The 24,375-nt window shown below is 37.3% G+C and overlaps 1 protein-coding gene across 1 annotated transcript in view; it reads right to left on the bottom strand.

Moving 5' to 3' along the window:
- The window catches only part of CRMP1 (collapsin response mediator protein 1), an 808,535-nt gene that overhangs the window by 205,910 nt on the left and 578,250 nt on the right, over positions 1–24,375 (bottom strand). The window contains exon 11 of the mRNA XM_044056207.1: positions 16,215–16,356. Coding sequence (XP_043912142.1) covers positions 16,215–16,356 — 142 coding nt within the window. The remainder of the gene's footprint in view (positions 1–16,214; positions 16,357–24,375) is intronic.

The raw sequence follows: 24,375 nt of genomic DNA, 5'->3' as shown, positions 1-24,375 counted from the left end.
ATTGCTTTTTCCCATTTTTTTTTATTTTTGGCATGATCCCGTTTGTGCGCCACTGCCTTATGCTTAAATGGCTGAGATCAGCAAAAAAAAAATAAAAGTTTTATTTTATAAAAAGTAAATTATTTTTCATGCCAATGGACATATAGTTGGCCATTGGTATGCCACTAACTATAATACATGCTTTCTTTCGAGCTGTCATGCCTCCATTTTTAATTTGCAGAAATGAATTCAGCTACTAGTTGGATACATTTCTGCTTTGTATGCTGTTCAGGCACAGACAACTGCCTGTTTCCTGGATCATTAATTCACCTCATTTGCATGGTTTTCACCAGCAAATGAGGTAATTAGCATATAGCAGTGGTGTCCATACCGGAATAGTGTATGAGCACTCGTGCACCTCCTGGGGGCTCAATCCTGGATCGTTCGGTGGCCATATTGCATGCAGCAGCTCCTTCACTATTCCTACACTCCATGTAGGGCTTCATGAATCCAGCCATAAATCTTAGTTAAGTAAAACACTACCTATTTATTTGCAATCCACATTCCCAAATCAGGTATTAAGAAAAGCATAACATACACATAAAAAGACTGACTTTTAATTAAATTCGTTTTCGGCTAACTAATGCACTAAAGCCTTCATCAGGCCTGTGGCAAGAAGTAAAATCATATTCACAGGTAGATAACTAAAAGAGTTAACTAGACTGATACAATAAAAACACACATAGCTATCTAACCATAAACTTTATCTAACTAAAACACTATAAATATAAATATATATCTGTCTAATCATATCTAATATGTATCAGTGTGTATAAAAACTAAATTATTTATAGCTCAGAAAAAACTATTAATACAAAAAAAAGTTTACAGACTGTGTGACAGGTTATATAAATTCAACACACTCTTAATAGAGCAATAGTAGTTAAGTCTTACTTTTCTGAATGCATTTAATTTCAACTGCCAACATAATTCTTTTTTCCCCAAAGCATCAGTGACATCCCCTTCAAGTTCATCCATCTCCACACAGTCCAGAATGATACATTTAAAACCAGAAAGTCTGGCGTGTTCTAATAAGTGTCTGGATAAGACATTCTTCTGGCATTTACGTCTGATGTCAGAAAGATGGCCCAAAATTCTCCTTTTTAGTTTATTCATAGTCTTACCCTCATAAAATGCAGGCACTATATATAACTTTCTCAGTATTACAGTTGCCACCTACTAAAGTTTTCACCATCTTTTTAAGATAGGGGCACTCAAATGAGTCACACCCCATCAAGTAGTCACAGAAAGTGCAGTTATGTGCCCAAAGATTTTAGTGCTTATGTCATCCTGGAGTTTCTTATTTTTCTTTTTCTTTTCCATATAGCTATGTTTGCTTCTGATCTTTTATACACAAAAGTATGATGTTCTGCTAAAACCCTTACAAAAGTAGGGTGTTCTCCTAAAACCCTTGCAAAAGTAGGGTGTTTTCCTAAAACCCTTACAAATGTAGGGTGTTTTCCTAAATCCCTTACAAAAGTAGGGTTTTCTCCTAAAACCCTTACAAAAGTAGGGTGATCTCCTAAAACCCTTACAAAAGTAGGACCCTTACAAAAGTAGGGTGATCTCCTAAAACCCTTACAAAAGTAGGGTGATCTCCTAAAACCCTTACAAAAGTAGGGTGATCTCCTAAAACCCTTACAAGCTGCTGATTATCAGTGAGGATGGCCCAGTTCTCCTTAATAATGGCTTTAATTATATTGAAATTACAGGTGTAAGTTAGAATGCAACTGTCCTTACTTTTCTCTTCTGTTGAGTTAGGGTGGCCTCTTTGCATAATTCTTCCAAAAGGCTTATTTCATATAGGGTCATTGTTAATTTTAGAATCTCTAATGGGATCCAGGATCATATGTAACATGTTTGATCTTGAAAATGATTCTTAACCAGAGGATATGAATCATTCATATTTTTGAGAAAAGGGGCCAAATATGTGGTAATGTGTGCTAATCTGTAGCCTTGTGATTTTATTACATTGTACTTAGTTTTTACTGGATGCATACTGTCTCTGTGAAGTAAGTAGTTCACTCTTGTTGGTTTCCTGTATAATTTACTAATTAATTTTCCTCTGTCTTTATCAATACTGATAGTTATATCAAGGAACTGCACTGACTTTAAGCTGATGGAAGTGGTAAATTTCAGGAATGAGGTGGATTTATTGATGTAATGGATAAACTCAGTGAGTTTAGATTTCTCACTTAGACAGACTATGAATACATCATCAATAAAATGACGGTAGCTGGTCATAAATCTCTGGTATTTCACTTTGCAGTACAAATTCCTCCTCCCACTTGCTAAGGCTACACTTTCCAGGCAAGGGGCCATAGCTGCACCCATGGCTATCCCTCTCATCAGTTTGTAAGTTTGGCAATTGAAACTGGAAAAACTGTAGCTCAACACAGGTTTATTAGTTTTCTCAAGCATTCTGTTTACCCTCGTGTAGCATTGTTAATTGTGCTATAAGCCTTTGTAGCTGATGGTAGTTGAAATTAAATGGATTCAGAAAATTAGGACTTAACTACTATTGCTCTATAAAGAGTGTGCTGAATTTATGTAAGCTGCCACACAATCTATAAAGTTTTTGTTATAATAATAGTTTATTTCTGAACTATAAATAACTTAGTTTTTATATATTGAACCAACTGCTGGAATCCAAACAGAAAACGACCAGAACCAGTTCACAACTGTTTTATTACAGGAATTAAGCACTTTCGTGTGCATATAACATACTCTTCTTCAGAATAAAAAACATTCACAAAAATTCAGTTTAAATAACCCACCAATAAAATCACATGACCCATCAACACACCTACCAATTCTAATCTTAAAGGCTACTTGCTCATATAATAAAATACATAAAAGGCTATACAAATATATATTAAGAAAAAACTAAACCTAATGTTTCCCTAAAATGTACAACATAATAACACATTAAATATAGTGAGACATAAGTCTTAAAACACAAGCTATGGATAAAGACTTATTCAAACCTGGGGGTGAGGTGGCATTTAATTTCAGTTGCCAATGCAACTCCCTCCATTCTACCATGTCATGCCATGGTCCCCCCAGTAAATTCCACTGTATGCTGTTGATACCAAAAAATAAAAAAACATGGTCTGGATGTTTATCTACATGACAATACAATGCATTAGTAGTTCTCCTCTGCTTGATGTCATAAATGTGTTCATAAATATGTTCTTTAAAACTATGAATGTTTTTCCCAACATAAAAACTTGGACAACATATATACTACCATTAGTGAAAGGACTTGGGTTACTTATAAATGTGGTGCATACAATTTGTGCCAGTACATTTTAGAGAAACATGAGGTGCTTATTAATGGCATAAAAGTAAGGACACACTTTTTTTGTAATTGTAAATCAATGGGAGTGATTTATGTTGGGAAAACCATTCGTAGTTTTAAAGACTGTATTTATGAACACATTTATGACATCAAGCAGAGGAGAACTACAGTGTAATTTACTAGGGGGACTGTGGCGTGACATGGTAGAATGGAGGGAGTTGCATTGGCAATTGAAATTAAATGCCACCTCACCGCCAGGTTTGAATGAGTCTTTATCCATAACTTGTGTTTTAAGACCTATGTCTCACTACATTTAATGTATTATGTTGTACATTTTAGGGAAACATTAGGTTTAGTTTTTTTCTTAGTATATATTTGCATAGTCTTTATGTATTTTATTATATCAGCAAGTAACCTTTAAGATTAGAATTGGTAGGTGTGTTGCTGGGTCATGTGATTTTAATGGTGGGTTATTTAAACTGAATTTTTGTGAATGTTTTTTATTCTGAAGACGTGTATGTTATATACACATGAAAGCGCTTATTTGCTGCAATAAAACAGTTGTGAACTGGTTCTGGTCATTTTCTGTTTGGGTTCCAGCAGTTGGTTTAGTGTTTTTTGTCATTTTCTGTTGCTTGGGAACTTAGTTTTTATACATACTGATACATATTAGATATTATTAGGTAGCTATATATTTATATTTATAGTGTTATAGTTAGCTATCAAGCCACAAACATTATCTATGTGTTTTTTTGTATCAATCTAGTTAGCCCTTTTTATTTATCTACTTATGTACATGACTTTAGTTCTTGTCACAGACCTAATGAATACTTTATTGGATTAGTTAGTCAAAAGCGATTGTAGTTAAAAGTCAGTCTTTTTATGTGTATGTTATGCTTTTCTTAATACCTGATTTGGGAATGTGGGTTGCAAATAAATAGGTAGTGTTTTCCTTAACTAGGATTTAATAAAATAAAAATAAATAAATAAAATAGTATAAAAGCTGATATGTTTAACACTGTAAAATATTTCTGATTTTTATTACTTAGGATCGCTTGTCTAAGATGAATAAAGGCTTGTTGCTTTAGAACACTACCTGGTTTTCATGATTTTTGGGAATTATTGTGACTGATTTCATCAACAAAGTTTTAAGACCACTAGTTTCTCTGTTTTTATGAATTGTATAGTTAGCTTTTTTTCAGTTGCCGTCCCAAATCATTTTGCAGTAAATAATTATTTATTGGTGCTACTGCATTCCAGTTGTCAAATTCACAATCAAAACATTCAAACAGAGTAAACCTTTCAAATATCACTTCATAGAATATCAAATTCTATACATATGAATGTACTTCCATCTTTAACAGTATATCCTAATGGTAAATAATGTTACCTATAAGTTCATTTGCATTTATAACATCATTAGTTTTACCTCATTAGTCTTTCCACTGGATGTCTTCTCATTGTCAGTAAAGTACTTGTAAAGTTTTGACAATTTTCATTCACCATTTATTTTCACTGCTTTGCTTGCCTCACTGCATCTGCATATGTATGACATGTTGCAGAGATAAACCCTGAGAACCATCTACTCCACTGGCCTGGAATAGCTCCAGTTTCTCTTCTCCAACTCTTACTAGGTCATTTTCTGATCCCTCAGTCACATCTTCGTGTTCAACTCTGTCGACCATCTCACTCCAAGTAGCTTCTTCTCCTTCAGGTAGTTCATCCTTATCAATCATTTACTCTGATATTGGTATTGCTAAACTACTATTCTATATTCTTGCTATATTCATCTCTTTATTCTCTTCTTCTGTCACAAACATATCACAAGCTTCATTCATTTGACCCACTTTACTCTCCTCCATCTTGGATTACAGAACTGTAGTAGCTGCTGTCTGGTGACATCTAGCAGCTCCAGATAATAGGGGTGCATTATTAACATTTACATTCATTTATACCATATTAAAAATTTTAAACCAATTATTTACACATCCATTTTTTGCATTCATATTTAAAATTATTTACAGGTTATCAGCACAAAAGAATTTAACTAAATAGTTCTATTTCTTTCATTTTTTTCCCTCTTATATTTACCCTCTATCCCCCAGCCTTTCCTCCACAACCATCTTCTTATTTCGGCTAAATTATCATCCTCTTCCATTTTCTTGCTATATAATATATTCTCACATCTTCTTTTCCACAGCACCAATATTGTCACAAAAAGTACTTTTACCCATTCATTAACATCACATTTCTTTATTTTATCATGGTTCTCATATATCATATTCATATTTCTTTCCCATCTATATTAATTTTTAAACTTTTTCCAAAATTCTTTATTCTTTTTGTAATCTAAAAAAGAATATTTTTTGTTTCTTCTTCACTACAGCCAACACATTTTCTTTCCTCAATACCTTATGTTTCATATTCCCTTTCATTTGTCTAATAACATTTTACAGAAAAAAAATCCTCTGGTTCATAAAAAAAACAATACCCATTTCTTTTGCTTTTGTTCTCTTTTTTTCATCTTTTTTAAATTTATTCCATGGGTATACCATTTCTTTCTAAAATCATATTACTTTTTTTCTATTTCCGTCATCCTCACCTACCTTTAACATCCACAATTTTACTTTCTTGTCATATTGTTTTTCTTCCATCCGGTCTCTTTTTCTTTTTTCTTTTCTTTTCCCTTACCATACATTTTTATATTTTTTCATACATCATCTTGACTATCATTTGTTTTTGTCTTTCTTTTACCTTTCTCATTGCCCAAAATAAATGCATAGATGCTAACTGCACCATTGAATTTTTAATTTCAAGCTGCCTACTTCTTTTTTATTATAAATGATCTCTCTTCTCACTGAGTTCAGCCTTTAGCCCCAAATGAAGCTAAAAAAAAATATAATAACTCTTTTTCCATTTGAGTAGGAAACATATATATAGTATATATATATATATATATATATATATATATATATATATATATATATATATATATATATATATATATATATATATATATATATATATATATATATATATATATATATATATATATATATATATATAAAATATATAATATATATATATATATATATATACACGTGTGTGTGTGTGTGTGTGTGGATATATATATATATATATATATATATATATATATATATATATATATATACACAGATATATAATACACACACACACACACACACACATATATATATATATATATATATATATATATATAGGGTCTATATTAGTTCATTGAAGGTTCACTTCACCTAACCTCCATTCATCGAACAAATACCATTGAACATTCACTTCAGCAAATGTTCACATCAGCGAAGGATTTACACAGGGAAAGGAAGTAGTTGGCCAACATAAGGAAATTTGCCCTTTTTCCCACTGTAATGCAATCTCAGAGTTGGTATATATAGTTAGGGGGATGTGTGTGTGGGGGCAGCCCCCACCTGGGTGGCTTTAAAATACTCTATTGTGTGTTACGGGGAAATATTTTGCAAGTAGTCACTTTCCCTGTATAAAACATTCAGTGAAGTGAGCATTCACTGAAGGAGACATTCAATGTTTTTTGTTTGATGAACTGAGGTTACCTGAAGTGAACCTTCGATGATCTAGTATATATATATAATATATAGGTCTATATCACTTCCACGAAAACACAAGTACTTGAACACCTATTCATCAACCCCAATACAGTGAACAGCTGTTTAGTGAATATTCACATTAGCAAATGCTTTTCCCTGGGAAAAGAGTTAGCTGTCCAACATCACTGCCCTTTTCCCCACTGTAGTGTGATCTTGGAGTTAGTATATTTAAGTAGGGGGTGTGGTGGGCACAGCCCCTCACATTGGGGAGTATGTGAGGCATAGCCCACCACTTTGGTGGTTCAATATACTGCAGTGTGTGTATTGTTTGGCATATTGGACAGATAACTTTTTGCCCTGGAAAAAGTTTTGGTGATGTGTAGGTTCAATGAAAGGACCATTCGCTATACTGGGGTCTATGGATAGGTGTTCAAGTAATTCCACCAAGCTAACAATTTATTTATTTGTTCCAGTATCACTCTTGATGTAATACATGTTCATACTCGTCAAATGTCACTCCCAAAATCTTTAATTTCTTCTGAAATATATTCCATTTATTGTTTAGCTCATCAAATCCCTTACACTTCATTTTATTTAACTGCAGATTAGCCTTCTTAACAGCTTTTGATCCTTATTACAACCTCAATGATCCATTCTTTGTTTTTTGTTATTAGACCTAAATCATCTGCATTTGTCATACATATTGGAACTATAGTATTTCCTTCCATCTCAGGGCTTACCTCCCTCATTTCATACATGTATATCTGTACTACTGCATTAATTACTAATTAAAATAAGCACATACTTATTGGCCATCCCTGTTTTGCTCCTTTCTTATTAATTTATTTATTGACATTTGATTATCGGGAAAGTCCTACTGAGTAGAAGCCATTTTCAGCAGAGTCCTGGGAAGAAAAGCTCCACATTATTAAAAAACATTTTAAGAACAATAATTTTACAGTCTGCAGCTGTTTGTCTCCTCTCAGTTTCTTCTTCCATTCATCCTTGCCTTGCTGCATCTGCCTAACTTCTTTCTTGCAACAAAAAACCTGGCTACACGGGTAAACCCTGAAAACTGGTTACTCTACCAGCCGAGAATACCGCCATTGTTTTTTCTTCACCAGCTGTTGCTTGTGTTTCCAACTTCAGTTTCTTCTTCTCTACCATGTCACTCCATTACACTTCCTTTCCTTCCTTTGGCTCTGTCTGGTCCATCAAATCTACCAACATTTTGTCTTTAGTCTTTCATTTTTCAACTCTGTAACAGTTATTTCATCTCTTTCTCCTTCCTTCAATAAGTTTTCTCCAGCTCTGCTGCACTCTCTTCCACCTCAGAATTCCTGGAACTGCAGTGGCAGCCCTGTGGTGCCACCTAGCAGTTCCAGAGAATAATTCACTTTCTCTACTCCAGATAATAGGGGAAGATCCACGGTACCCTGGCCAAATTTCCCCTAGTCAAAATGATTACCATTTTATTTCTCCTCTGAAAAGAAGCCATCGGCCTAATGGGACTAACCTGGTCAACAAAGTGTTAATGAATAGAATAAATAAAAATGGACAAAAAAGTACAGTAAACTCTCAGTTAACCAACACCCATGGGGACTGGTAGATGCCGGATAACTGTAGTTTCTGGTTGCTTGAGAGTTACTATTAAATTACTATTACTCTTTTTTTTCTGGTTGCTTGCGTTCCGGTTAACTGAGAGTTTACTATATTGGGCAAGGATATAACCTTGTGGAAGTCCTGAATTAATGAAGGCGCAGAGAGGGTAGAACCTATCTTTACTCAAAGTTCTGTTGGATAAGAAATCGTTGTACCAATGGGTGGTGATGTAGCTGATACCAATGTCTTGGAGATGGAGAAGTAGTATAGGGTAGTTAACCATATCAAAGTCCTGTGTTAAGTCAAAGAATATGACTTCAGTTAGAGTACCTTTATTCATAATAGTTAGGATATCATCAGACAAGGTCCATAATGCCGTCAGAGTGCTTCTTCCAGCACAAATGTCATGCTGTGTTTTTCAGAGCAAGTGATATTTTTGTAAGCTGGAGCTAACTTGATTGTAGTCTGGCTTCTCTAGTAGTTTGTTCAGGGTTGAAGGATGGAGATGGGCAGAAGTGAATGCAAGAAGTGGACTCAGATTTTTTTAGAGACAAGTCTGACAAAGGCCTTCCAAACTGCAGGGATAATAGTGCTGGTAAGGCACAGGTTATAGATGTGTTTTGCAATGGTACAGAAACCATGAAAAATGTTATTTGACCCTGTTAGGGAGTCAAAAGGAATTTGTTCAAGTAAAGGTAGGGATTTGTTTAGAAGTTATTTTGGAGACGTAAAAGGGTGGTATGAACTCAAGTAGATTTGAGCTTGGTGTTCTGGAGGTGTGACTGTGATGGTGGTAGAAGATTACACAATTCTCTGAGGAAGTAAAAAGGTATCAGGTTACCATAGAAGCAAGGTATATACCCAAGACTGGACATATCTTTTGGGGATAGTTTCTTCCTGTTATATTACTGACCACCTTCATAAACTGTTTAAGTGAGTGAAGGAGAGACAGAGAGAGCGAGTGATTGTGTTGACTGTAGACATTTAGCTTTGTATGTAGAGAAGCCAGTTTGGTGGCATTTCTCAATGTTGTGTAGTGTTTACAGATGATGGCCCTGGGGTCTTGTTCCAATGGAAGTACTAGGCTAGCTGCACTTGTGGGCCATTTTAAGCCTAGCCATTTCCCCTTTCAAACATGAGAATATACGTTTCCAGGTTTTCCATGTGTCATCACAAAGGTTCATTAGAGATTTAAGTTCTTTTGTTAGCTAGTCAGGTTTGGAGTCATTAAATAATCTAGTGATAATATGGAAGTAGGTGTGCAGGAGTGCTAGAAGAAACCCTGTGAAATTGATGGCTGTATTGTTAGCTTTGTTTAGTGATAGCATTGGGGGCCAGTTAACTTAGGCTAGGTGGGACTGCAGCCTGGTGAGTTTGGGTCTAAATATAATTATTTTTGGTGGGTGTCTGATTAGGAATACTTTATACAAAATTTGTTTTGCCATTATTTTTATATGTATATTACCACTGTCTGCTGAGAAAAATGTACTTTTTCATTTGCATACTTTGGACCATTCAGGTTTTCTTCTGCAGATTCCTTTGTACATGCCTTTAAAACTATATTATTTAATCTTTGTCCCCAGTTTGTAAATATTATATAAGAAATACGCTATTCTTATATGGTAATATAGTGGATTAGCTTTATGGACAAATGTATTCAGGTCTGGCTATCTTCACCTTTTGATGAAGGTACCATTATACTAAACATGGTATAATAATGAGCATCATAATTTGTTAAAATCAAGAAAACCATTTCTAGCCAATGTGGAGAAGTTATCACATCTGTGTAAAGACAGTAACATGTCACATGATGATGTGTAATTACCAGTTCCCCAAATAGTAGATCTTGCATTATGTCTTAGAAGAAGCTTCAGAACAAATTAAAATCTGAAAAATTCTAAAGATAGTATACCAACAACTGACTCTTTTAAGACAGGGTATAAAAACTTGCATGACTACTCATTCCACATTTCATAAGGGTAAAGACTGCTTGAAGAATAACATATTGGGTGATGATTTTTATGTTTCCAATCAGTTAATGAGGGAGCTATATGCTTGAATGTTACAGAGCACAAACAAAACATACTCACATCTCAGCTGTGTCAGACAGTACTCCAAGTTCCACAGTAAGGTGAAGGATATTAAAAAAAGACATCTTTAACAGGAAACACTATCTCCTCTGTGCTATTTACTATCGATGCCTAGTCCTCTACAGAGTTATCAGTAGTAAGGGTGTCCTTATAACTGATGACTGTGTGGTACCATTTCTGTCTACCTGTGGGGTTAGACTGAACGATAGATTCTGTGTTATGCCTCCAGGATGTAAAACTCAGGAACATTCCTGATTTGCCAGATAAATTGCTTACTCTGGTTCAGTCTTTTGTTATGACCTTGATTCATGTTGGAGGCAATGGCTTAAATTCTACTCCACAAAAAGTAACGTAGGTTTATAGAAGCAACTTTTGATTACTGTGCAAAGTACAAGCTGTTTTTTGGTCCTGAGCCTTTCCACCTAAGTTACAAGTTGGGAAATATTTGTGAATATGCCAACCATACCCATAGGCGATTTTAAGTTTCACAGTATCTGCTATAATATATCATCTTGTAAATCATATTCTTAAATGGCATTTTTGGACTTAATAGATGAAAACAATTTCACAAACTTTGTTCAGTTGAATATCTGTGGGAAAAAAATTAAGATTTAATTTTCATTACTTATCCTGAGGTTATGACCCCCCCCCACACACACACCTTGTGTAGTTCTGACTATGTTGTAATCTCCTTTGAGATTCTATACCTCTAATGTTATAGATGTCTATTCAATCAGACACACTATCACAGCTACTGACTGGTCATTGTTAGCCACTAGTGTCACACTGCAGGGAGAGCAGGAGGCTGGACAACAGCGATCCTCAGCTTCCTACAAGAAGTCCTTTTACAAATATTTCAGTTATCATAATAATAGCCAGGCAAATTCTGGTCCATTAAAATCCATGAGTAATGTAGTAATTCTAAATACATGACATAACTGTATAATAATTATTTCTCTGCCTCTTTGAGGAATGGTTTTGTTTCCAGTGCAGAATCTCTGAATGCAACCATAGTTAACTGCCCTTGTTAACAAGTCTCATAAAAGTTAAGTCTACTTGTATTACTTTATCGGTGGTGCAGTGGTGCAGCGGTTAACATTGTTGCCTCACAGCAAAAGGTCCTCCGGTTTAAATTTCAGCTGGGGTGCCTTCTATGCAGAGTCTGCATGTCCTCTCTACCTTTGTGTGAGTTTCCTCCAGGTGCTCTGGTTTCCTCCCACATTCTAAAGGCATGCATCTGGAGCATTTCTCCCCGGACCTCCACTGAAAATAGGCTTTGTCCTAGTCAGATTTTCCCGGTCAACAAATGTTAAATAAATAAATTTATCCTGATAACATTTCAGTGTAGTCTATATATAAAGTCAAAGATTACCTAGTCTCACCATCAAGTATCTTACTCGATGCCTTAGTGAAGAGAATGTGTAGACCCCTAATCATGGAGGGTAGCTAATATTGTAGTTATACATAAGGGTGGGAGGGCAGAAGCTTTCGAAAAGTATGGTCCTACAACTTTATCTTCAGTATTAGGTAAATGTTTTTAAAATAGTTTACTATCTTTACTAGAATGTGACAAATTACATGGTCCTGAAGATGATGTGTTTTAGCATGGTTTCATCAATGGCAGATCAACTTTAACTTCTTTGAAAAACTTCTATTAATCAATTAGTACTGCAATGGATTGAGGCCTAAAAGTCTGTGAAATTTATTCTGACTTAACTAAGGCCTTTAATAGTGTTCCTCATGGAGTCTTTCTAAAAAGCCTATACTGCACTAAATATATGCATGTATACATACATACTTTTATATATATATATATATATATATATATATATATAAATACCCAACAGTTCCTCAGCACTCCAAGTGAAATGAAATAAAATAAACAGCCATTATGAAGAGAAGTTTTATTCAAGCATAGCCTGCATCAGTAACACATGTGTGATTTCAAAGGCAGAAACCCGGATTTAAATACAAAAAAGGTACAGCCACAAGCAGCAAATATTTAAAGGTGCAGACACTAAGAATAAACACAACTGAACACAATTCCCCCAATTGTTTCAATACTGACACAAATAAACTAGTAATTATATATCTAAACATGTATATACTTCCCCAAACCTAATCAAAATTGATTAAACAAAACATAATATACTTCACCATGAAAACCCAAACTAATAACAATCAACAGGGGCTATATGCAGTAAAATACAGAGTCATGTATACAAGATAGAAACCCATGTCATATATAGCCAAATACTACCCTACCAATATATAGAAAAATATAAAAAATATATATATATATAAAGACTATGCATAAGTACACACACACACACACACACACACACATATATATATATATATATATATATATATATATATATATATATATAAAATACATGCATATACTATCGTGTATTACAAAAAAAATTTATATAAAAAATGTTTTTCTTTATATATATATATATATATATATATATATATATATATATGTGTGTATACCAACATTTTAATTACAATGCCTATATAATGAATTCTATAATATATGGTTGGTAAATTGTTGTATCAGTATTAATGGTGTGTTGAGTCTATTTTGGACTAACCACACTTTCCATCAATATAATTTACTATATAACCCTTTATGACTTGTTTCTATATACCTATATTGTATACTTTGGTATCACTTCCATTGGTCATTTAAACCAGGTTTAAAAAGTGCCCCCAAATGAACAATCCACCTACGTTCCTTATCAGTTAGTATTTTGTGTTTAAGCGAAACATTGTTGTCTTGCATAGTTACCATATCTAAGCATACAAACACAAAATGTGCTGTAGTATGAATTGTCTTGTGCTTATATAAAGCACTTCGAACATGCTGGCACTTTATATCACTAATATGAAGGGCAATTCTTTGTTTTAGTGTACAAGAGGTCTGACCTACATAAAATGCCCCACACTGACATACAGCCATGTAAATGACCCATGTACTGCTGCATTTTATAAGATATTTAATGTCAAACACCCTCTTGGTATTCACTGATGTAAAATACTTAGTTTTCGCCATCAGTTTACAATATTTACAAGAACTGCAGTAAGTGCTACCTACTGCACTCATTGTAGATTTTTATATTTTTTTATATATTGGTAGGGTAGTATTTGGCTATATATGACATGGGTTTCTATCTTGTATACATGACTCTGTATTTTACTGCATATAGCCCCTATTGATTGTTATTAGTTTGGGTTTTCATGGTGAAGTATATTATGTTTTGTTTAATCAATTTTGATTAGGTTTGGGGAAGTATATACATATTTAAATATATAATTACTAGTTTATTTGTGTCAGTATTGAAACAATTGGGCAATTGTGTTCAATTGTGTTTATTCTTAGTGTCTGCACCTTTAAATATTTGCTGGTTGTGGCTGTACCTTTTTGTATTTAAATCCGGGTTTCTGCCTTTGAAATCACACGTGTTACTGATGCAGGCTATGCTTGAATAAAACTTCTCTTCATAATGGCTGTTTATTTTATTTCATTTCACTCGGAGTGCTGAGGAACTGTTGGGTATTTATGTTATCTACTTTGTGCACCTACTCAGTACGTTCGCGTGCACCATTTTCGTTTGGGATTTATATATATTTATTTATTTTATTTATTTTACATTTGTTAACTCAAGGGCATAACCATGTACTAGAAGGTGCAATTGAGGGAGTTTTGAATATGGATGTGGAGGGCAGCTATAGGTTGAGTTAGAGTAGCTTCTGAACCAGGCCATAGTAAAGGAGGTGAAGGATAATGATGTTAGTGAGTCTAGTAGAATTTGTTATCATTCCTGTGAAGGTTTATATAATTAGTGAAAGATAAAAGGGTAGGTTATGTTGTGACTGTAGAGATGGGTGCTGGGGTTGTGGTTTTGCCTAATGAACTCCTATTCATCCAATGGACTCTGTGTGAGGTGTAAACACTTAATTAAACTATAGGCATTCTCCCTCAATCAGCTATTTATATATATATAAATCTTAAATTATAGCAATGTGGATTAACAACTGTCTGCCTGTCCAAGGACATAATACTGATTGAATATCTGTACTTGCATGAACTTCTTCTTACCTGCACATGTCTGTGCAGTTGTGCCATACATATCATCAGCCCAACAAACTTCTCTCCCCAAATACTCCCTCACTGCTCTTTTATTTCCCTCAAACTTTCATTACATGACTGCCCTGGTTATCATGGAGAGACAGTAGATTAACCCACCCCCTTCTGGTGTCAGTCACACAACACTCTATTCCCTAAGTCGGTGTGGTAACTTCCACATGCTAATTGAGAATGAACTCCTATTCATCCAATGGACTCTGTGTGAGGTGTAAACACTTAATTAAACTATAGGCATTCTCTCTCAATCAGCTGCATGCAGTGAGCATAAAACTGTCCTACCCCCATCCACAGCTGTGCAACACTCCCACACTATCAAAACAAAACTGTCATACATTAATTCTGTTAAAAAAATCTCTACCCAGGTCTCCTCAAATTGCTATATCTAGGTCAAAGCCCTCAAATCAACCTCCTACATGCAAAACCTCATCAACAGGTCTTAATCAACATACATGATGCTCTGACACTATGAAAAAACACAAATACAAAAATGTGCCACTCAACTGTTAAGCAGAAGTCTTTAATGCAGCAAGGCTGAGACAATACATTTAACAATGTCTTGGTTGTAGGTGAATCCACGGTCAGACACACGGATGATCCATTCATTCACTAGATTTTTAGTGATCAAGCGGTCAGTGATCGCTATAGAGTTGTTCAGGACATTGTATGGATCTTGGTCAGCATGTATGGCCCATAAACAAAACAGATACGAATGTGTGTCCTTTTGATACCCGTTTAGACAAAGGAATATATAGCTCTTTCCATAGCTAGGGTCCTCTTAGAAACAACATAGGGACACACTGGGTATTTCACAGGCATCTACCTCCAGAATACTCACAAAGCTCCTTGACATAATGCTCCTACATGTGCATGAGCATAAATGATTTCCTAGTACATCAGATGAAACAGCTAACACTATATAACAGTGTCCACCTCTCTGTGGTACTTGGTGTTACAGATCACACACATGTAGATAAATGCTACACCTAGCTCACAGTCATAAAAGTATGTGAACAGGAAGGTCGACCATTACATGAACTGCCAGGTAGTGTTTGACACATGTTTGATCATAAATGGCACTAGACTCAAGCAGTATGCATGATTCAGATTCATGGCATATATATCAACTATATCACTACTTCTTGCAAACTGAAATTCAACAGGGCCATCTAGTTTGTAAGTGCCAACACTGTGGTTAATGTTACCATATACTGCTACATTTAAATATGTACAAATGTACTAATCTCTCCACTGTTATTACATACTGCTAGAATTACATACTGCTAGATGTACTAATCTACCCATGTACTTATTCATCATTGAAGGTGATCTCTGATACTTACTGGAACTCTGGCTTATGACAATCATGTGAAATCCACAGTTTGGCTCAAACTTTAGTATAACATAACATGCACAAAAACTGTACTTACCACTCCCTTCTCCCATATTATAGTCATTCTTTCCTCTACTCCATTAACTCCCTCAGGAATCTGTGTGAAATTATCCTTTCCAATGGCTTTCTGTGCAGTACTGTAGGCACAGTGTCCACTTCCTGTCACCTGCATATCACTACTGTAAGAGATAAAGATACACAAGTTTAATAAAACTAGCATTGATGCTACAGATTCCTTACAGATTAAAATGTACCTTGTGGCTGTGTGCTGAATATCAGTATGCAACAATTTTGATCTTAAAGTACTTTGTTACATATTGTACCTGCATCATGGTATATGCATTACTGAAATTCCACAATAACTTCTAATGCAACTATTTCTAAACAAAATTAAATTTTCTAAGTATCAGATATCAATAATGGTCACTATAAATGGTTTCACCTTATTTTCCTTAAACACATGCTAAACCCACCAATTCAGATCAACAATCGTTTTATTGTGAACAAATGACGGTACATATCAAGTTAGTTTTATCCCTAGGCTACTTTTCTGCTCACTAAATTTAAACACTTTATTGACTGCACAAACATGTCTGACTGCAATCAAATGAATGAACAAATAAATAAATAATGAACACATTAGTTCAGTGCTGTCAGATCCATATAGTACAATCCACTGCAACACCCTTCCTCATGAGCACACACACACACACACACACACACACACACACACACACACACACACACACACACGAGTTCCTATCACATAGTCAAACTTTTACAACTTCGAACCACATATGGTCGAGACCATACGTTTGAATTTGTAAAAGTTTGAGTGTTTGAATGGAAATCTCCGTAAGTGGAGGTTTCCATTCACTTCAATGTGGTGAGATCTCAGAGTTGGTATTTTTAAGTAGCAGGGGGTGTGGGGGGGGTGCAGGGGTTGCCCGCCTGCTTACAACAAGTTATTGTTTTGTCTGTTGTGTAGTTATTTTTTTTTTTACATACTCGAAGTTCTGTAACTTCGAACATAATGGTTCGACCATTAGGTGTTCAGGGTTACGGAACTTCGACTATGTAATGTAGACCCCACACACACACACACACACACACATGCACACACATGTACAGCCCCTTTATTTACTGTGTACATCTTAATTTTTTGATTCTGATGATGAAATGAATGAATAAATAACTAATGGCCACAGTAATGCATTTCAACTCTATTCTGTCTCACTACAGTACAACCCACTGCAGGCCTGCTCATTCACATATAAACATATAAAAACACACAGACACACACACACACACACACACACACACACACACACACACACACACACACACACACACACAAACACACACACACGTGTGTGTGTGTGTGTGTGTGTGTGTGTGTGTGTGTGTGTGTGTGTGTGTGTGTGTGTCTGTATATATACACAAACACGCATGAGCCCAGACATTACAGCTCCTGTGTTCCCCTAAAATATGTAACTATCATTACATAAACAAATAAATAAATAAATAATGGTCACTACTAATGTATTTCTGCTTGTTGCCCCCACACAGACATGCAGTATTACTTACAGAACCCCACACTCAGCCGTACATGCCAACCAGTTACATCCACTTATTTAACTGTGCCAGGTTTTTGTGATATAAAAAAATGAGACCACAATAAATCATTTCAAAACATTTTCCACCTTTAATGTGACCTATAACCTGTTCAATTTAATGGAAAAGCAAACAAATCTGTTAGGGGGAAAAATATAAAAAATAAAAAACGTACAATAAGCTGGTTGTATAAGTGTGCACAACCTTAAACTAATACTTTGTTGTGTGTGCACACCCTTAAACTAATACTTTGCTGAAGCACCTTCTGATTTAATTATAACATTCAGTCTTCTTGGATAGGAGTCTATCAGCATGGCACATCTTGACTTGGCAATATTTGCCCACTCTTCCTTGCAAAAGCGCTCCAAATCTGTCAGATTGTGAGGGCATCTCTTGTGCACAGCCCTCTTCAGGTCACCCTACAAATTTTCTATTGGATTTAAGTCTGGGCTCTGGCTGGGGACATTCCATACTTTATTTTTCTTCTGGTGAAGCCATTCTTTTGTTGATTTGGGTGTAGGCTTGGGGTCATTGTCATGCTGAAAGGTGAAATTCCTCTTCATCTTCAGCTTTCTAGAAGATGCCTGAATGTTTTGGGCCAAACATGACTGGTATTTGGAACTGTTCATAATTCCCTCCACCTTGACTAAAGCCCCAGTTCCAGCTGAAGAAAAGCAACCCCAAAGCAAGATATTGCCATCACCATGCTTCATCATGGGGATGGTGTTCTTTTGGTGATGCGAAGTGTTGTTTTTGCTCCAAACATAACTTTTGGAATTGTGGCCAAAAAGTTCAACCTTGGTCTCATCAGACCATAACACATTTTCCCACATGCGTTTGGTACACTTGATGTATTGTTTTGCAAATTGTATCCAGGCCTTGATGTTTTTCTGTGTAAGAAATGGCTTCCATCTTGAAACCCTACCCCATAGTCCAGACATATGGAGAATATGGGAGATTTTTGTCACATGTAGTACACAACCAGTACTTGCCAGAAATTCCTGCAGCTTCTTCAGTTTGCTGTAGGTCTCTTGGCAGCCTCCATGACCAGTTTTGTCTTGTCTTTTCATCAATTTTGGAGGGACGTCCAGTTCTTTGAAACGTCACTATTGTCCCATATTTCCTCCACTTTTTGATAAAGTACAGTTGTGTACCTACCATAAATGTAGATGTTTGAGTGTATTCACTGTTGCCGTCATTACAATTGGGTTATCCTGCTGGCAGGCTACCCACAGTCGGCCTGAATTCCAAAGTCCTGGTCCGGTATCGGTTGCTGTCGCCTCCTCCCTGACATCAGTGTGCCAGGGGTATAAAAGATGCAGCTGACACCATTTTCTTCAGTTTTTCTTGCCCCAGATGTCAGGTGCCCCCAAAAGGGTAGGCTAATTTATGCCAATAAACATGCATGCAGAAAAGTAAAAGTCTGCCTTCATCTACAAGCAAATACACCACATAAGTTGTATAGAATAGAGAAGTACAGATAAGACCCAGCAAAGGAAAGGGGGATGGTGGGTGGCTAACCTGGAGTGCAACAGTGAATACACTCGAACATCTACATTTATGGTAGGTACACAACTGTACTATGTTCAGCGTGTTTCACTGTTGCATTCATTACAATTGAGTTGAATCCCAAAGCTAAGGTTGGGCAGCTGGAGCTAAATAGGATTAGGAGAGGCTATGAGGCCTTGCAGAACTCCAGTGGCAAAGCCTGCTCTAGATTTAGAGGAGAGAGGTAAGTGATAGTGCTTTGTAAAAGTGTGCACTGAACTCCAAGTTGCAGCCTCTAAGATGTCTTTGGTTGGTACTCCTCTGAGGAAGGCTGCTGAGGTGGCTGCTGCTCTGGATGAATGTGGCCTAATGCCCTTAGGCACTGATTTGCCATGCTGTGAATAGCAGAAATGAATGCAGTGGCCTATCTATTTTGAAATAGTCTGCTTTGAGATAGCCTTTCCTTGTGATCCTGCAGCATATGCCACTAGAAGTTGTTCAGTCTTTCTGAAAGCTTTGGTTCTGTCCAAGTAGAAGGATAGCTGCCTGTGAATGTCCAAAGAATGCAGAAGTCTCTCACCCTTATTCTGTGGGTTTGGATAAAAGGTAGGCAAATGAATTGTTTGATTCAGGGCCACACTGGACACTACCTTAGGCATAAATGTCGGGTTTGTCCTCAGAGCAACCCTGTCCTGATGGAAAATAATAAAGGGTTCCACAGCCATGAGTGCCTGTAACTCTGAGACTCATCTTGCAGAGGTTATTGCTAGGAGCAGAGCTGTTTTCCAAGATAAGAATTTTATATCAGCTGTAGAGGCTGGCTCAAAAGGAGGCAGTGTGAGTTTTTCCAAGACATAATTTAGGTCCCATGCAGGTACTGGTGCTCTCCTTGGAGGTCTTATGTTTTTGGCCCCTCTGAGGTACTGCCTTAGTAATGGATGAGAAAATAGAGGTGGTTCTGTATTGTAGTGAGCTGAAATGGCAGAGGCATGAATCTTAATTGAGGAAAAGGATAGGCCATTGTCCAGCATCTCATTTAAGTATTGTAAAATCTGAGGAATATTTGGTACAATCATGTCAATTCCTTGTGCCTGGTTCCAAGCACAGAATCTCTTCCATTTTTCTGCATAAGATTTTCTGGTACTAGGCCTCCTGGCCTCCAAATTAACATCCATCACTGCTTTAGAAGGAGGCATGTTTTGAATGGTTACATTATCTGCCATGCTGCCAGGTTTAAGGTCCTGAGTTGGCTGTGCAGGATCTGATTGTTTTGTTGAGTCAATAAGTGAGGAATTTGAGGCAATGTCCAGGCTGGGCATTGAGACAAGCTCTTTAGGATTGGGTACCAGTGCTGGCAGGGCCAGTCTGGGGCAATCAGTATCATTTTTGGCTTCTCTTGTCTGACCTTTAGGAGGAGAGGCAGTGGGGGAAAGGCATATACCGTTAAGTTTTTTTCAGCTGAAAGATAGAGCATCCACTTTCCATGCTAGCTTGTGATAAGTCCTTGTGCAGAATTTCTGTAGTTGGCAGTTGTGAGGCGAGGCAAATAGGTCTATGTCCGGGCATCCCCAGTTCCTTGTTATCATGCTGAAGACTTGTGGATCCAATTTCCACTCATGGGGATCCATTAGGTTTCTGCTTAGTTCTTCTGCCACAGAATTTATCCTTCTTGGCAGGTATTGTGCTTGCAGATGTACTTGGTAAGTCAATGCTGTGTCCCACAAAGTCATGGCTAGTCTGCAGAGGGGGAAGGAATGTGTGCCTCCCTGCTTGTTTATGTACCACATGACTGTAGTATTGTCCGTCTTTATCAATAGTTGTCCTGGATGAAGTAGATCCTTGAAGGCTGTCAGGGCATTTTGAACAGCTAGCATCTCTTTTTGATTGATATGTAGATGCATTTGGCTTGCGGACCATGTGCCCTGAATACATCTTCCTGCCATATGGGCCCCCCCAGGCATAATATGATGCATCTGTTGTTAATGTTTGCCTGGCTGTGGGTAAAGTGAAAGGCTGTCCCTTGTTTTGGTGACAGGCCTCTGCTCACCATCGAAACTCCTGTTGCAGGCAGGGAATGAGGGTAATTATTGTTTCCAGGTTGCGGCAATGTTGAGTCCAAACACTTTTTAGATACCATTGTAGTTTCCTCATATGCAGTCTTGCATATGGAATTAGCAGAATGCAGGATGCCATGAAGCCCAAAGCCTGCAGAATTTATCTTGCAGATAACTGGGTCTTTGTTGCCAGCATTTTGAAATAAGTAGTCAGTTGTCTTTGTTTGTCTGGTGTGAGATAAGCCATCTGGGCAGTTGTATTTAAGCTTGCACCCAGGAATATTATCTCTTGTGAGGGTACTTGTTTTGATTTATTTTCGTTTACTATGTACCCTAGGCATGTTAGCAATCTTTTTACAAACGCCAGATGCTGTAGTAGAATGTCCTTGTTCTCTGCTTGAATAAGACAATCGTCCAAGTAAGGATAAATTTGTATTCCTCTTTGTCTGCAAAATGCAATTACTGGTGCCAGGCATTTTGTGAAGACCCTGGGCACAGTAGATAAGCCAAAGGGCAGTGCAGAGAATTGGTAGTGCATTGAGCCAGCTATAAATCTGAGGTATCTTCTGCATGAATGTCTGATTGGGACATGCAGGTATGCCTCTTTTAGGTCTAAAGTCACAAGCCATGCCTTCTTGCCCAGCATGGGGAGAAGCTGCTGCAGAGTCAACATTTTGAATTTCGGAATATCCAGAAATGTGTTTAAAATAGACAGGTCCAGTATTGGTCTCCATGCATTGTCCTTTCTGGGCACCAAGAAGAGTCTTGAGTAAAATCCTAGTCCCTGCTCTTGCTGTGGCACTCGCTGAATGGCCCTCATGTCCATGAGGGCTGAACTTGTTTTTGAGCCTCTGCCCATTGATTGTGTGGCAGGTCTGGCATTCCGTTTGCCCTTGGCAGGGTGTGAAAATTGAACCTATAGCCTTGAGAAACTATATTCAGGACCCATTTGTCCTGGGTGATCATGTGCCACTTTTGTGAGAAAAGCGCTAGTTTTCCCCCTAAAGGGGCTGCCAGAAGATAAGTGCTTGGTGCTGGCAGGGGAAAGTCATTGAGACTGTTTCCTGTATGGCTGTGATTTATCTTCTCCGCTTATGGAGGTAGAAGCACCCCATTGTTTAGACCTGTATGAGTCCTGGGGCTGGGATCTGCCTCTGGGCCATCTGTATCTGCCTCTTTGTGGCCTGTCTGACACTGGAAAGGACCAATTCTTTGCAGGCCAGTTCCTGATAAATCTGGGAGTTTGTACCTGTAAGAAATCCTTGACTGTTTGCATAGATTTAGCTTTGTCCTCCATTTTCTTCAACACCTCTTCTGCTTTAACACCAAACAAGGTATTATGCTGTAATGGAGCAGCTAATAATTTTGCTTTAACATGATCAGGCAGATTCTGTTCCTTTAACCAAGCATGCCTCCTAATGACAGAACCCGTAACAACGGCCCTGCAGGAGGCCTCCAGAGAATCAAAACCACATTGCAAAGTATGCTTTCCCACTTGTTCAGCTGCATGCAATAAATCCTGCATTTCTTTGTTTCCTGCACATTCAGAATTTGTCAACATTTTTTGTTTTAGTAGTGATATAAGATATTGTTGATATTTAAGCATATGAAACTGACAATTTAAGGCCCTTACAGCCAAGGTAGCAGAAATGTAAATCTTTTTCCCCCATCTGTCCAGGGCCATTGAATCCCTATCAGAGGGGATAGGGTTTTTTGCGGTGGATGCCTTGACCCCTTTGGGACCATGAGATATAGTTTCTGGGTCAGCAGCAGGGTTTTTATAAAGAAATTTATGTGAATAAGGAACCCTGTAGTATCTGTCTGGCTTACAAAGAGCTGGTGGTAAAGAGTCAGGAGTGAGACTGGACTCTATAAATACAACATCTACAATGTCTAAAACAGGAGGAATAGCAAGGGGCCTGTGCTGAGGTAGTAAAAGAAAATTTCTGAGCCTTTTCTTAGATTCTGAGTAATCTTGGCTGTCCCAATGAAAATGCTCCGTCATAGTATGCAGGGTCTCCCCAAAAGAATAATCTTCAGGAGGACAGGCTGAAGGGATAGATTCTTCAGCATCAGAATCCTCATAAGGAGGAAGAGAGTATCCCTGTTCAGAAGAGGAATCAGAGGAAATGGAAACATGATCTGAAGATTCATATTCTGTCTCTTGCCTAGGTCTCTTATCAGGAGGGGGATGGGGAACCCCTGATCAAAGTAATTAGGTCTTTGGCCATTTTAAGCATCTGTTTCTTAGGCATGGAGGCCTGTCCAGGGGAATGTTGTACTTGTTTCTTTGTCTTTAGAGGTGCTTTAGTCTTTGCCTTTGAAGCTGAAGTCGTTTTTACATATAACTATGCAGGCCTGAAAACACCCTCAGAAGTCGATGCCTGCTCAGCGGCTCCGGACCCATCTGAGGGAATAGTTTCCGAGGGTCTAATACCTTGAGTTTCCAGTGGCCTAGTCGGCTCCACGTGGGAGTTGGAAGCGGCCTGTGGCTCTGAGGTAGCAGGCGTCAGGGACTGCGAAAGTACCTCACTAAGAACCGGCGACTGGCCTAGCCGAAGCCTCGTCGTCAGTTTTGGACCTTGGATGCCTGTCCTTTTCTTTGTCTTTGCGCTTTTTATAAATTTCAGTAGTTGGCTTTTCTGACGGCATTATATAATTAAATCTTCTGCCAAAATAATGAAATGCAAAATCGTACTGATGCTTAATAGTGCATTGGTTAAATCTAGCACAAAACCAACAACTAGCAATGTCGTGGTCAGGGCCTAGGCAAGGAATACAGTAAGAATGAAAATCCTTATGAGGTATTTGCTTCCCACAAGAAATACAATTATTAACTTTTTCTGACATCGGTCTGGAGCAAGAAAAAAGTTTCCCCAATGGGGTACTTAACTTTAATGAAGACTTCGGATCTGAAATTCAAACTTGAAAATCTCAGGAGTCGGCCGACCGGCACTTGCAAACTGCTTTTGCTTCAGGCACCGCGTGGCAAGAAAGACTGAAGAAAATGGTGTCGGCTGCATCTTTTATACCCCTGGCACA

This window comes from Protopterus annectens, chromosome 14.part0 (genome assembly GCF_019279795.1).
Source record: "Protopterus annectens isolate FY-2018-M chromosome 14.part0, PAN1.0, whole genome shotgun sequence".
Classification (NCBI taxonomy): Eukaryota; Metazoa; Chordata; order Ceratodontiformes; family Protopteridae; genus Protopterus; species Protopterus annectens.
Note: the sequence above shows the minus strand (reverse complement) of the source record. Positions and strands in the feature narration are given on the sequence as shown.